We start from the raw sequence: 15,079 nt of genomic DNA, 5'->3' as shown, positions 1-15,079 counted from the left end.
ATCGGGCCTTGGCTCCCGGGGAGGAGGGAGCACCGTGCAGCAGAAAGAGCCGCGACTCGGGTGCTGCACGCCCTGCCCGCTCCCACAGACACAAGTGCGCACCGAGAACACACGGGCGGGCGAACAGCCTGAGACATATCATGCAAATCCCGCAGAAGGCGTCGGGATGACGATGCTGAGCAGAGTGACCGCTGACACGGACCCATTAGCCCAGAGCATCCCTGCGGGACCCCCCAGCCTCGAGGCCGGCCGGAGGGAGCACAAGCAGCTCCTCCCCGGTCCCGCGGGCAGAGCAGCGGCGTGGAGGGAGCTCGTTACCGAGCACACCGGGCCACGCCACGCTCAGGAGCCCCTCGGCTCTGGGGTATCGAGAGCAACTCCCGCGCCTTTACACCAAAAGGTCCGCGGAACCAGAGCAGCGTTTCTGCACGGGCCGGGCCGGGCTGCGAGGTGGGGGGGACTGACTTCCCGGGGCGGCTGCCGAGGAGCCCCGATCTTACCGCTCCTCGAAAGAGCCTTCGCTCGGGGAGAGCGGATTTGGCAAAGAGAAAGTCCCTCGTTGCAGGGGAAAAGGCTCGCCTTAAGTTAGCCAACAATACAAATCAGATAACAATGCAGAACAAACAGAATACCACAGCCAAGCAATTTCCATGTCAAACATCCCACTGCTCAGTACCTCCATTTGTAAGTGTGAATTGCAGACTAAGCTTCCTGCAAAGTCCACAGAGAGGTTAGTGCATACCTTCCCCCCACCCCCAGCCACCGGGTACCATCGCACTGCAATTCCGCTGGCGGAGCCTTTTCACCCCTCGCCTTGTCTTCAAATGGAAATGATTCCCATTGGCCCAAGGTGTCCATGTAAATAGGTGTAAATGAAACCAGATTATGCCTTTCTCTCCAGCCCCCTCCTCCCTGCTCCCCTCCCCCTGCTCCCAAGGCGATTGTCATATGATAGCAAAGAAGTGGCACATTAATGAAGCGCCTCTACAGGGGTCTTTTCTGCTCATGTCACCACATAAAACTATCAGATGGTTAGAGGAAGGACATGGAGGCAACTAGTTAGCTCATCGCCGCTGCAGAGAAGCAAACAAGCCTCTGCTACAGTGCAGCTGCCCGTGGTGTAAAAGAAGCTGATTCAGCCCGCGGAGGCGAAGGGAGGGCTGTACAAGAGGATTCCCAAATCCAAGCCAGCTCGCTGCCTCCTCAGGACTAAACCGGAGCAGCGTGGCCGCGGAAGGAGCGAGAGACACGCCGGAGGAGAGGGGTGGGAAAGAGCCCGCACTCCCAGCTGCGTCCCGGATGCGGACTGTCAACTTCCAGCAACTTTGAGGTGGGTATATGCAGGGGCTGGCATGGAGCTGGGTGGGAGTCGAGGGGACGGGATGGGGTCCCCTTCTCCTCGCCGAGACCAGAAGACAGAGCTATCACTAGAGTAACTTTACGGACGCGAGCTCCTGGGGGAAGGCCAGACTGAGGGAGGCCGGAGCTGGGAGAATCACATCGGTTTTCCCCCTGCGGCGGCACAGGGCTCCGGGCTGTTCTCTGCTGGCCTCATCCGCGCCCCCCACCCCCCCTCCGTCCCCCCTTCCGAGGGCTGAGATCCACCGTGCCCCTTCCCTGCGCCCTTCTTTCTCCAGCCCGGCCTCAGAGCCACCGGCTGACCCGACCGGGTGTCCGTGCAAATCCTCTCGGACTCACCCCTGTACCCCCTCCCGCCCCCCTCCCCCTGTCGCTGCCCTTCTGCAGATCTCCGCGGGTCGCCTAGCGAAGATGCCTCGCCCGGGCAGAAACACTTACAGCGATCAGAAGCCTCCCTACTCCTACATCTCGCTGACCGCCATGGCGATCCAGAGCTCCCCGGAGAAGATGCTGCCCCTGAGCGAGATCTACAAGTTCATCATGGACCGCTTCCCCTACTACCGGGAGAACACGCAGCGCTGGCAGAACTCCCTCCGTCACAACCTCTCCTTCAACGATTGCTTCATCAAGATCCCGCGCCGCCCCGACCAGCCGGGCAAGGGCAGCTTCTGGGCGCTGCACCCCAGCTGCGGGGACATGTTCGAGAACGGCAGCTTCCTGCGCCGCCGCAAGCGCTTCAAGGTGGTCAAGTCGGACCACCTGGCCCCCAGCAAGCCGGCGGACGCGGCGCAGTACCTGCAGCAGCAAGCCAAGCTGCGGCTCAGCGCCCTCGCGGCCACCGGCACCCACCTGCCCCAGATGTCCACGTACAACCTCGGCGTGTCCCAGCCCTCCAGCTTCAAGCACCCCTTCGCCATCGAGAACATCATCGCCAGAGAGTACAAGATGCCCGGGGGCCTCGCCTTTTCCACGATGCAGCCCATGCCGGCCGCCTACCCCCTCCCCAATCAATTGACTACGGTGGGCAGCTCCATCGGCACGGGCTGGCCCCACATGTACGGCTCCGGCATGATCGACACCGCCACCCCCATCTCCATGGCCAGCGGCGAGTACGGCGCCTACGGCGTGCCCATCAAACCGCTCTGCCATGGGGGGCAGACTTTGCCGGCCATCCCCGTCCCCATCAAGCCTACCCCAGCCGCGGTGCCGGCCCTGCCCGCCCTGCCCGCGCCCATCCCCACCATCCTCTCGAACTCGCCGCCCTCCCTCAGCCCCACGTCCTCGCAGACGGCCACCAGCCAGAGCAGCCCGGCCACCCCCAGCGAGACTCTCACCAGCCCGGCGCCCGCCCTGCACTCCGTGGCTGTGCACTGACCCGGGCCGCCCGCACGGACGCTGCCTTCCCCTTTCTCCCAAAGTTTCCTCGGAGCTCTCCTCCCTCCCCTTCTCTCCCTCCTTCCGCTTCTTCCCCTCTCCTCTACTCTTTTCCTCGAAAGCAGAGACAGCTCCCCGCGGGAAACTGAGGTTTGCCGTTGGCGTGAGCTCCCTTTCCGCTTCGCCCCTTCAGCCCAGCCCTCCCTCGCGGCCCGGCTTCTCCCCGGGTTCTGAACTTTGTTTGCCGTTCTTCTGAGGCGAAAGGAACCGGCCCGGCCCGCCCCCTCCCGCCCGGTAGGAGCTGCCACTTGCATCGCTAGTTTTCCAAAAGTACTTCAGGCATCTTCGATTTGTCGGCGACCAGGCAAGCCTGGCTCGGCGATGCCTCTTCCCCTCCTTTTGTCTGGGGAAAAGCAGGGCTTTATACAGGACCAATCTTTAGCACCATAAACAAGGATGGCTGCTGTGTCACTGCTGAGAGCAGCGGCGTTTCCAGCCTCCAAGCAGCAAAGGCTTGGGTCTTGGAAACGCCGGGAAGCGCTCGGTGTCCTTTGTGTGGGTGCGTGTCCCGTCGCGCCGCCAAGGGCAGGGTTTCCACGGGGCAGGGCCGCGGCCCCGCGGGCTGAGGCGGCCCCGAGCGGGAGCAGGAGCGGGAAGGGGCGGGAAGGAGCGGGAGCAGGAGCGGGAGCAGGAGCGGGAGCAGGGACAGCAGCAGCAGGAGCGGGGCGCGGGCCGCAGGTGAGGGAGCGGCGGGGGCGGCGCGGAGCGGGACCCACTCCACAGAACGGCGGCGGGCCCCTCACGCCACACCCATCATGTTTACAAAGCGCCTGTTTCAATGTAAATACTGAACTTGCATCTGTACTGTAAATCAGATGAGGTCCCTTTTGCAGTACCTGTTGTAACGTGGATGTTTACTGTAGTTTTCAGGTGAAAGAGAAGGAGGAGTTGACTTGTCTGTTAACTTCTGGTTAATCCGAAGGTTTGGGGGAGCTGAAGTTTTCTTTGTTGTTGGTTTTTTTGGTTGTTGTTGTTATTTTAAAAATTTTGTAGCTATTTACTTCATAGCTTAAAAACAAACAACAACTATAATTATAATAAAAATAAACCTGTTACCAAGCACACGACCCGACAGAGCTTAAAGAAAAGCTGTTGAAGTCATTGATAAAATGTGGAAAAGTAATACAATAGCAGGTACAAACTGTGGAGGTCATCCTGATTTCTGCTGGAGCTTTGCAGACAAGAGAGAGGGGGCTAGGGAAACTGTAAATGGTTGTGCATATGAATGATTATAAAACGTGTAAAATGCACTTTTGTTTGATATACTCCTTTCTAGTTTTAGGTAGTTTGCTGGAAACTGAACTGTTGTTCTGTTGTGAACTGCTTAAGTTAAGAGAAGAAAAAAAGAACACCCCCTCTAAACAGCATTAGTGTCTATTGAAACTGTAAGGACGTTTCTTTTAAACTTTTTTTTCCTGTACAGAATAAGCATGGCATTTTAAATATTGGTGTTCTTGTTCCCAGCATGTGTGTTTTAAGACAAAGGTTAAAAAGTGTCTACGTTAAATTATGAACCTAGTCGTCCAAATAATATTTTCTCATTAAAATATGTAAATGCAGATTTAGTTTCTTATTTGTCTTTTTAAAGGCTTTACATGAGAAAAGTAAAAAACACTAGTTGATCATGAAGGAATGGTGTTATTTCAATATTTAGACAATCTAAACAGCCTTTTCATGCAAGGTTAGTATAAATACAGTTATTAATATAGCACAACTTCTCAGATAACGTTGTTATCACCGGTTTAGCAAAGGGAGAACATGTTCTGTGGGCTTTATATCTATATATCTGTACACTTATGCAATCACACACATCTGCACTTGTGCCCTATACACTTATACCGAATATAAACACCTATTACACTGATGCCTGTGTGTATGTATACTCATCACCTACTTACTCCCAGCTACATTTTCTCTAAAAAAAGTATAAATATTAGTAAGCTTCTGCAATACAGAGCAAACATTAAAAATTCTTTAAAGAATTAGTTACTTTTTAAAGACTGAGAACACAGGATTTTTTCAGTGCTGTTTTTTCTTACAAGTGGCATCGCAAAATATTTTTTGAGTGAAAGTGAGCTATTATAGCTTTTTACCTGGCATTTAAACTTCCTTAAGCACAAGTTAGTCCAACCACTGCTAGAATTTCTCCATCCTTATTGATCAACACTTTCCCAAACCGGTAGCTTGCAAAGTGCAACACAACTACACAACTGTACCTGTTTTTCTGTAATTCAATATACAGTCCCTTTTAAAAAGTAAGGGCAAAGTAGTTACAATGAAAACTGCATTCTGGGCACTTTCTAGTAGGATCCCCCAAATCTGCTAGGGATTTTACAAGGATTCTGCAACTGTTGAAAATTAGAGAGAAGCCATCTAGTGAAATGAGTAAATAAACGCCTTGGAGATGAGGCATTCTGCGAGCACAGTTACAAGACAACTACACACTGAAGTGCTTACTAGCAAGAAAACGACATTGTATTCTAATGAAGCGGCAGGATTCGCGAATTCTACAGCAGTGATGTTACAGAGGTTTTGTCTCCGACTGATCGCTCTGAATTTCTGGACCATAAACACAGTAAGTGACATCCCCACTTCCTCACTACACACCACAAGGTCCTTGCAAAAGTTTTAAGATTAATGTAGAGGGCAATTAATCCAGTTGTGACCATTTTTTTTTTTTTTTTAAGAACGGATCCCACACACAGAAAAAAGGTGGAAAATACATGAATCATTGGGCTGATTAAAATGCATGAAGCTGCTAAAGCTTGTCAGATGGGGGACAACTGAACTCATTCATCAAGTCCAACCCACGATTATATCAACACGATCAGTTAAAGAAAGCATTCAAAACTTATCACCAGATCAATGGACACATAACTCGACAAACTTTTCCTAAACAAGTGATGACCTACATTTTTAGACAACGAGGAAGCTTTTTCTCCTTCCCTTTTTTCTTTAAAGATCTAGCAGTCAGAACAAATCCTCAAAGATTAAATCCGAGCCCAACTAACAAGATGAAGCTGCACTTTCAGAGTATTTTTTTAAACTATATAGTAACGGCGGAGATAAAGATCTGAAAAGATTATACCCCAAAGCAAAATACTTTCAAAAGGTGCAATAGGTTCCTCGCTGCATTATGCGTGTGGCTCGCCAATGTACATTTAAAGTGGCATTTTCCTCTTTATCTCTGAGCCTGCCCAAGGCCGGGGACCCCCGCGGCCACCGCGCCCTGTCCCTGCCCGCGGCCCCCAGCGCGCAGCCCGCGCTCCTCCGCGCATCTCCGCCCGCTTCTCCCCATGTTGTGATGCTCATTTCAAACAAATACGCAGCTCAGCGCGTCGCTTGAATTTACTGCTTTGACTTGTTAAATCTCCCTAATGGCTCAAGTCCAATGTCAATAAACACAGATCTGAAATAGAGCAGCAACAGACAACAGCGCGGAGGGAAGAGGCGAGGGGGGGGCGAGGGAATCAGCCGTGGCCGAGCTCTCGTCGTGTTTAGACATTTCGTGGGGGGTCGGGGGGGATTTTTTTTTTTTTTTTTAATTTTAATTTTATTTGCCAGCGAGACAATATAAGCTAGGCGTACTTAATGCAAAGACACCGTTCATTTCAGGCAAAAGCTCTTTTCTTCCGGAGGATGGGCTGGAGCCCGGCTGTGCAAGGTAAGCCCGAGAAGGCAGCCGGGCTTGGCGGCTCGGGGCTTTGCTTCATGTCAGCGCATGGTATGTGAATCCTTTCTCGGCGGCGGGTTTTTTTTTTGGTTGGCTTTTTTTTTTTTTTTTTTTTTTTTTTTTTTTTTTTTTTTTTTTTTTTTTTTTTGTGGTCTTGTTTTGTTTTCTCTCCCCTCGACATGTGACAAGACACCACCCCACAGGACGGAATCCTCTATTGAAGACAGCCAGCTCTTTCTCACTCAGAATATTTATTTTCTCTCGAACCGCGCCTTGCAGGGAAGGGCGGTCTGTGCCAGGTAGGGAGAAAAGAACTCCCCGGCGACCCCCGAGAGGGAGTTTTATGAGCCAGACTTTTTTCAAAAGTGGTCCTTGGGAAAGGGAGAAAAAACTCAGCAGCTTCATCAACTTCAGTGCCGAATTATCTCGGAATCTTAATATAAATGTCACTTTGTGGGTTGGTTAGGGGGTTTTTTGTTTTGTTTTTGTTAACAAAAAGAAACCGAGGCTGTGAAGCCTTGGAGGGGCTGTATTTGTTTCTTTTAAACTAACAACAAATTATCTAATTAATATGTTTCAATTACAGCATGAAAAAGAGAGGCTTTGGACCGCCTGCAGTGGGTTTACAATAGCCCCAGAGCCCACTATAAGAATTTACAATAACTTCACATCTGTTTCTTTATTTCCCACTTTTCGAGTCTAAAACTCCTCTTGAAATCACTTCAAACCGTAGCCCAAGTTATGAAATATGGTCTCTCTGCCAGGAAAAAAAAAAAAGGTAGAAAGAAAAAAAGGACAAAACTTTGCAGATCGAGGCTTCATTTGCAAGCTAGAAAGTGAAAGCCCCATTGAAGAGCATTAAACAAATATATTAGAATTCTGTCACTTTATGCAATTGAGTAGATCAAATAAAGGGTCCCAGGCCACTTCATTCACTCTCATTCACTTGAATAGAAAATGCAAAGAATAGCAAACCTAGACTGGGCCACCGATGTAGATTTAGCCCTTTTTTCTGAGAGACAAAAAGGCTGAATTTTCACAAACACATTGCTGACTCGGGGACTAGGAAACCAGCACTGAAACCCCTTTGGAATTTAAATTCATTTTATCTTCTTCTCTCTTACTGGGTCCCTTTGCGCTACAGGGCGAGTTGCACTGGCACCCTTGCTTGGAAAAAAAATACAATACAACAAACATAAACCAGAAAAAAAAAAGTTCCAGATTTTTCCAGCAAGTCACAGTACAGTTTGGAGGGTGACGTTTATATTTGCAAAGAGAAAAGAGGGAAGAGCCGCCCTTTGCCCTAAGAATCGCAGCCTCTTCAGCCCCTTCTCGAAACGCCTGGGAAGTGTTTCCTGCCCCACTGCTCTGCGGGGCTGCCGCGCTCGGGGCTCTGCACACACCGGGCTGGGGGCTCAGGGCACACCGGGCTGGGGGCTCTGCACACACCGGGCTGGGGGCTCTGCTCACACCGGGCTGGAGGCTCTGCACACACCGGGCTGGGGGCTCTGCTCACACCGGGCTGGGGGCTCTGCTCACACCGGGCTGGGGGCTCAGGGCACACCGGGCTGGGGGCTCTGCTCACACCGGGCTGGGGGCTCTGCTCACACCGGGCTGGGGGCTCTGCTCACACCGGGCTGGGGGCTCAGGGCACACCGGGCTGAGGGCTCTGCTCACACCGGGCTCAGGGCTCTGCTCACACCGGGCTCAGGGCTCAGGGCACACCGGGCTGAGGGCTCTGCTCACACCGGGCTCAGGGCTCTGCTCACACCGGGCTGAGGGCTCTGCTCACACCGGGCTCAGGGCTCTGCTCACACCGGGCTCAGGGCTCTGCTCACACCGGGCTCAGGGCTCTGCTCACACCGGGCTCAGGGCTCTGCTCACACCGGGCTGAGGGCTCTGCTCACACCGGGCTCAGGGCTCTGCTCACACCGGGCTCAGGGCTTTGCTCACACCGGGCTCAGGGCTCTGCTCACACCGGGCTCAGGGCTCTGCTCACACCGGGCTCAGGGCTCTGCTCACACCGGGCTCAGGGCTCTGCTCACACCGGGCTGAGGGCTCTGCTCACACCGGGATCAGGGCTCTGCTCACACCGGGCTCAGGGCTCTGCTCACACCGGGCTGGGGGCTCTGCACACACCAGGCTGAGGGCTCAGGGCACACTGGGCTGGGGGCTCTGCACACCGGGGCTGAGGGCTCTGCTCACACCGGGGCTCTGCTCACACCGGGGCTCTGCTCACACCGGGCTGAAGGCTCTGCACACACCGGGGGTCAGGGCACACACCGGGGCTCAGGGCTCAGGGTACACCAGGACTGCCTCACTCAGGGCACGCCGGGGCTGAGGGCTCAGGGCTCTGCACAAACCGGGGCTCAGGGCACACCGGGCTCAGGGCACACACCGGGCTCAGGACACACCAGGACTGCCTCACTCAGGACACACCGGGGCTCAGGGCACACCAGGACTGCCTCACTCAGGACACACCGGGGCTCAGGGCACACCAGGACTGCCTCACTCAGGACACACCGGGGCTCAGGGCACACCAGGACTGCCTCACTCAGGACACACCGGGGCCGGCGCGCTGCGCGGGGCTGGGGCTGCGGCCGGGGGAGTGCGGGGTCATCCTCCCCGTTATCCAGTGCTGGCCTTGCCCTGGCTATGCCCGCAGGCGAGGCCGGGCACTGTGCCCGTGCCGCACACCACAGGACATGGCAGCACAGCCGTGTTCATCTATGCCACTGAGAGCAAGCAGTGGGCAGAGACACGGCCACTCTTTTCACAGAGGGTGGACCAGAGGGTCCCAGCTGCTTATCGGGACTAAGTGACCCTGCCTTTCCTTCTGCAGCTTTTGTATGTGAAAGTGCCTTATCTGCCATCTTTCCTCTGCCGGGGCCCTCAGCACTGAGGCAGCCAGAGCGCCTCGGCATCCAAGGGAGGGCCTCGCTGCTCCTCCCTTACATACCCCTGACACGGCCACACCAAGGTGTCTGACAGGTTAACTCACACCACAACTGTAGGCACTACTAAATAAAGGCTCTTGATTTTGCACTATTTCGTAGGGCCTCGGTATTAATTAAGTAGTAAGTAGAGTATTTTGCATTAATTAGAGCAGCTCCTTAGAGAGATATTACAGCCAAGACTAATCTTATAGCACAGGGAAATGCTCAGCATTTCCACTGCCCCCAACTCCCACAGACAGCACAGACCACCTGCATGGATGGGCTCGTTTGCAAGCACTAACTTGTAGACATTTTTCCCAGGGATGACATCAAGGCACTTTAAGATTTGCAGCTTCCATCCTCCTTGCTTGCTTTAACGGCTACTAGATAGACAACAAATAAGTGAGGATTGAGTCCAAAACTCAGAGCTGGTTCTACTTCTAGGTGGGCTCACCTGTCACGGCCTTGACATCTTAAGGTGCCTTCTCAGACTTTAAAAACCTCTAGAACTGCTTCTTGCCAGAGGATCCGGGAACTCTTGCTCCCAAGGCTGTTCTCCTGAGCAGGTCCACATGTTAGTTCCATATTTTAATAGTCTAAGCTACTAATTAGTGAGTACATTTATTCCTATTATCAGCGGTGCCGCTGCATTACAAATTAAACATGAAACAAATACAAACTCAAATGAAACAAGCAGAAAGTTACCAAAGCCTGTCTTTTGAAATACCTGAATATGAAAGCATACAAAGTCATCCAGCTCTGGCCAAAAAGAGCTGCTTTAAAGGTTAGGTCAGACAGGAAACTCTTGCTGCAGAATGTCAAGGTGGACAAAGCATCCATTTCAGAGCAGGGAAGACAATTCTCCACTGATAGCCACAGACGGCAACCATTTCCTCACACAGTTGCAAGCCCACCTCTTCCACACCACAAAAGTGCAATAATTTACCAACTCAAGCGATATCACCATCAAGTTCTCTCCCACCTCTTCCTGTATTTATCTCCTGCATGGACACTCTCTCTGTGGCTCTGACTACCAAATTTTCAGCTAAGCTTAATGATGTGTGTTGCTGGGAGCAGAATACTCAGAAGCTGAAAGTTGCTGTCTGCATCCCAGGGTCTTTAAAATATTTTTGCCTTGTGCCTTGCAGACATCCCTTCCTGAAGGCAAATGGGGCATGAACAGTTCCCCCAGGTCTTTCCCACTGGAGTGCTGCACCCACAGAAACACGGTTTGTGTCTTCTCTCCCTGTGCTCCTGCCTCTCCTCAGCTTTTCACGGGGCTGGGCTATTCAGACCAGTAATGAGCCTGTTCACACACAAAAGGATGGAAACAGCCCTGCATGAACCTGCTGTAGGAGACCACAAAGAGTTTGTGTTTCTTCTCAATTTGTGCTGAATGCACTTGAGCCCTTGTTGAACATAATTTCATAATTAACCCATATAATTTTCAGGTTAAGGAAGTTCTCTGGAGAACAGGGAAGAGGATCAAGAGAGGGCTGATCCCTGTTACATGTAATTTGGCTCCAAATTGCTGTTTTATTTGCATCTGTGAGAACTGTTACAGAGAGAGGAATTCTAACAGACATGAAAGTAGATTTGAATGATTTCTACACCTGCAGAAAGATGTTAATAGTCATATTGATTTCTTTATTGAGCTACAGCTTCCTCATCTTTGCTAGACCTAGAAGGCTTGGGTATATCTGAGGCAGATAATCAGGGAAACAGACATGCTCTTGAATGTACATGGGGATAAACTGGACCATCCTGAGCTGCTCTCCTCACTAGGCAAAGGATGTGTTTTTAAAGTACCTTGTATTCAGCCATTCATGACTTGTAAGGCTGGCACCCTAGTTTCTCCCTAACTATGACAAGTACTGTGTATGGCTGAGGAAGACACACCAGTCCCTCAAGAGACAATTCCCTGGGAGGGGAGGCTTGTCCCCCCTTGCTTGCCCCATCACTGCTGAGTTTTCTCATCTCTCAGGCACAGAGTCCTGTAGTTAAAGCACAGCTCACCCAATTCATGCTTGCAAATGCCTTATACACTGAGGGTGGGGTTCAGGGTAAAAATTTAACCGCATTAAAATCCACAGAAAATTCCCAGTGAATTGAATAGAGTAAGGGTTTTGCTATCAAGGTTTTTCAGAGCATTCAGATGATTTTCTGATTAGATAAGTAATTTGTCTTTCTCTCAGTTTGGGGTCACAGTCAGCTGTACATAGGTGCCCTAACACTGCATAGTCATGGGCAACTCTGAAAGCTTTGGAAAATGTCTACATTCTTTGTCATTTTTTCTTCACCTGTTAGTCCTGTGCTTTCAGACCATAAGCTGTTGGGGTTTTTTTGCCTCACATGCAAAAGGACTTGGCAAAGAAGAACCAACCCCAGACCAAACCATGTTCCTCTCTGCCTATAACAAGGTTTGAGTGGGCTTGTTTTATTTGTTTTTGTTTTTCAATTAGTCGGTTGGCTAGTTTGAGTTGTTTTTTTTTTTAACCCTTGGAGGAAGAAAGGACAGTTCATCATCAATTTTTAGGATGCTAGGGTTCTTTTTAAGATGTGGACTAATCTATCTGAACATTAATAAAATCACAGTCCTAAATATTTTTGATAAAAGTCTCGAAAATTTTTAGAAATTATCTTTTCTATGTTTTGACTCCACCTTCTCGATGCTGAGGAATTTTTCAAATCCTTTTGCATCAAAACCACATTATCCACTTTTCATCAGTAATACCTCAAATGGATTTCCTCCCTCCTTTTCTAACAACAAATAGATCACTGGAAATTCTCCAGCATTTAGGTTCTCCAGGTTAGTTAAACAAAGCATCAGGCACTGTAAAACCTTTGATAAAGTCTTACTAAAACTGGATTTTCTTTTGAAAGCATGACTAAAAGACCTGGCAGTGGAATTCCTGTGAGGAATCCAGAGAGGGTTTAGCTAAATCAGAGCCACAGGACTGGTTTTGTCCAGGCCAGAGAGGAGCAGCAAGAGCACAAGATGGGTGAAACTCCTGCTCTGCCCCACACAGCCAGCATTGCCCAGCACAGTCTGGAGAATGGACACCAGCAGCTGGAATCAGCCAGGGGTTGGCTGCTCTGAAATCACCTCCTTCTCTTCCTCACTCCTTCAGTGAACAAAAGGAGGGACAATTAACAGCAAATTCCATTGTATGTACATAGTTGGATACTACAATTTCTCTTACTGCCTTACATATTATAAATCCCTTTACTGTAAGATGGTTTGGGATAAGTCTTTTGAAAGCACAGGCTCATCTTGCAGAGCCTTGCTTTTGAGGAATTTGGGTTAGGGGTTTATTTTTTTTTTTTTTCCCTGTCAGAAGATATACAAAGATATGTCTTTTTATCAGCTTGGCATTACTCTGAGATTTTTCCATAAGCTCAAGATCAGACTCTTTTGAAGTCATTGCACAGGAATCACCAGGGGCACCTATTGCATGTTCAAATGAAGGCTCTCCATTGGAAAATAAACCCAGTTCTGCCTGTAGCACTCAAATTCTATCAAAGTGCTCTTCTTTCTCTATCTGCATTGATGTGTCCGAGTTGCATTTCGGAGAACATCATTTTCCTCCTAACTGGTCACAGGCATAAATTTTAAAACAAAATACATTTCTAAAGAGAAGTAAAGCCTTGTCAGACCACGGAGTGTCTGACAGCCATCAGATCACACAGCCACCCAGAACATTAGAAAAGAAGAAAGCACATGAGACATCTAGCACTCTCGATCCCTCGTTAGCCCTCCCTTTGCAGTAAGGACTGTGTATATCTAAGTGCTGCTTTTTCTTTTGTTCAGAGTATCGAAAGTCCCTCGACATTATTCTATTTTCCTGAGCATTCTCCTTTGTCAGTTCCTACAACTAAATAAAACAAGCCAAACCCCAAACTGCTTCTCCATGATCAAACTCTGATTTTTTTTCTTTCCAAGTAAAGACATACTGCTTAAAAGGACAGTTTTGGGGTCAAATGCCGCTGCAAAGAGACTCAATGGGATGAATTTGGGTCAGTAACAATGCGTTCCTTAGTTCTCAATGCAAGTCAGGGAGGTTATGGTTCTGTGAATGTGGATGTGGCACAGTTGGGTAGGAGGTCAACAGCACAGAGTTAAGTACTATTTTCAGCATTGTCTTCTCCTTCATCCTTTTGAGGATACAAAGCAGAAGCTGTCAGTATTCATCCACTTGAGCTCTGGAAATACCTCTTAGGAAAGCTGAGAACTGATCTTGCAGAAAAACAGCAAGCATCATTATATAAGCCTGGATCCTTGGAGTATCCTGGCATAAGGTGGAATTCCTTGTACGTCCCAGAACAGCAACAGTAAAAGACTTTCTCCCTGGAGTAGGGTATGCAAATTGTGCCTGTCTTCACAGTGTCAGACATGAGGAAAGCCTGTTCCTTGCACTGCAGACCTTGAGGCAGTGGGTTTGGTAATTTGTTTTGTGTTAGCTCAGGTAATTCATGTACCAGTAGCAGCATGAGGCTTCAGAGAAGCTGATTTATCTCTCAGAAGCTCCAAACCATGGCCTCTCCCTGGGCTTAAGAAAATGTTCCACTCTTCCAAGCATGCTACACCACATACTGTAACCTTTCTCTCTTTGCACTAGTAAATGGTAAATTTTAATTGGAAAATAGAAAACTTCTTTGTTACAACTACTTTTTCATTCTGCCTAAACCTTCTCTTTACTCTCGTGAAATTATGATTGACTCATATTGTCTGTACGGAGGCAAACCCCCCTAATACACTGCTTTAACTAGAGTAACTGGACTGAAAAAACACTAATCTCTGTAGGAGTTACCAAAGCCTGCTTTGTGTGCTCCTTATTTCAGCCCAGCAGAGCTGGTGTCATTTCAGCTGTGCAGAGCAAGACAAACACAAATTCATGTACAAAGTTCCTGTGCTGCCAAGGTGTGGATGCAAGTACCCACTATGTGCACAGAAAGCATCAAGCCCATTAGGCTCAAGCAAATGGGCATGAAAATGCCACCAATTTTGTTTTCTTTTCAAAATAAAACCATATTTCTCAATCCTTGTGGACAGCTCAAAACTCTGGGCAATAGGTGCCATCTATTTATTTGTTCCTTGCAAGGCAGCCAGAAATGCAAAGCAGAATATACAATTGTGTAGACCAAAGGACTCAGACTATTCTTGGATGTTTCCATTTAATCTTTCACTTGCTGGCATTGTGTAATTAACACAAAATCACTGGAAAAATCAACAGTTTGAAAAAGATCTGCTAAAATATTGCTGTTAAGTGTTTTCTCAACTAGTGGCAGCATCCAGACCAAGACACAATGAAAACTTTAACCTGTTCTTACAGGCCCTCTCCATGACCTTGGTGGGAACAGCACAAGGATTTCATTCTGGAAATACTGTAAGGAGCTGTTAGTACTGGCACTCGGGGATGTTTCAGTGGATGCAGAGGCTTTTCAAGATTGTACATTGCCATTCTTTATGTTGTTATCCTTTCAGTCCACAGTACAACTCCGATTGATCTCAGTGGGGATGGCTGACAGACAGCAGAACTGAAAAGCACACTGTAGTGTAAGCACTGGAATACATTTACCTGATATCCTACAGATAATGGCCTTTGTTCCCTAAACTCTACCTGCCCAAAGAACCTCCTCTCTTATTTCTGTATGATGACCTACCCAACAAGAGCAG

The 15,079-nt window shown here is 49.4% G+C and overlaps 1 protein-coding gene across 1 annotated transcript; it reads left to right on the top strand.

Annotated features, from left to right (window-relative positions):
* Positions 1-1,770: 1,770 nt before the first annotated feature.
* Positions 1,771-2,733, top strand: FOXB1 (forkhead box B1; the record flags this gene model as incomplete). Its single annotated transcript, XM_083871151.1, has 1 exon — positions 1,771-2,733. The coding sequence occupies one exon, from the start codon at positions 1,771-1,773 to the stop codon at positions 2,731-2,733; it is 963 nt and encodes a 320-aa protein (XP_083727277.1).
* Between the last annotated feature and the right edge of the window lie 12,346 nt (positions 2,734-15,079).

The sequence above is a fragment of the Zosterops lateralis genome (genome assembly GCF_965231275.1).
Source record: "Zosterops lateralis genome assembly, chromosome: 13".
In the NCBI taxonomy this organism is placed as follows: Eukaryota; Metazoa; Chordata; class Aves; order Passeriformes; family Zosteropidae; genus Zosterops; species Zosterops lateralis.
The sequence above is the reverse complement of the archived record's forward strand: the minus strand, read 5'-3'. Positions and strand labels throughout refer to the sequence as shown.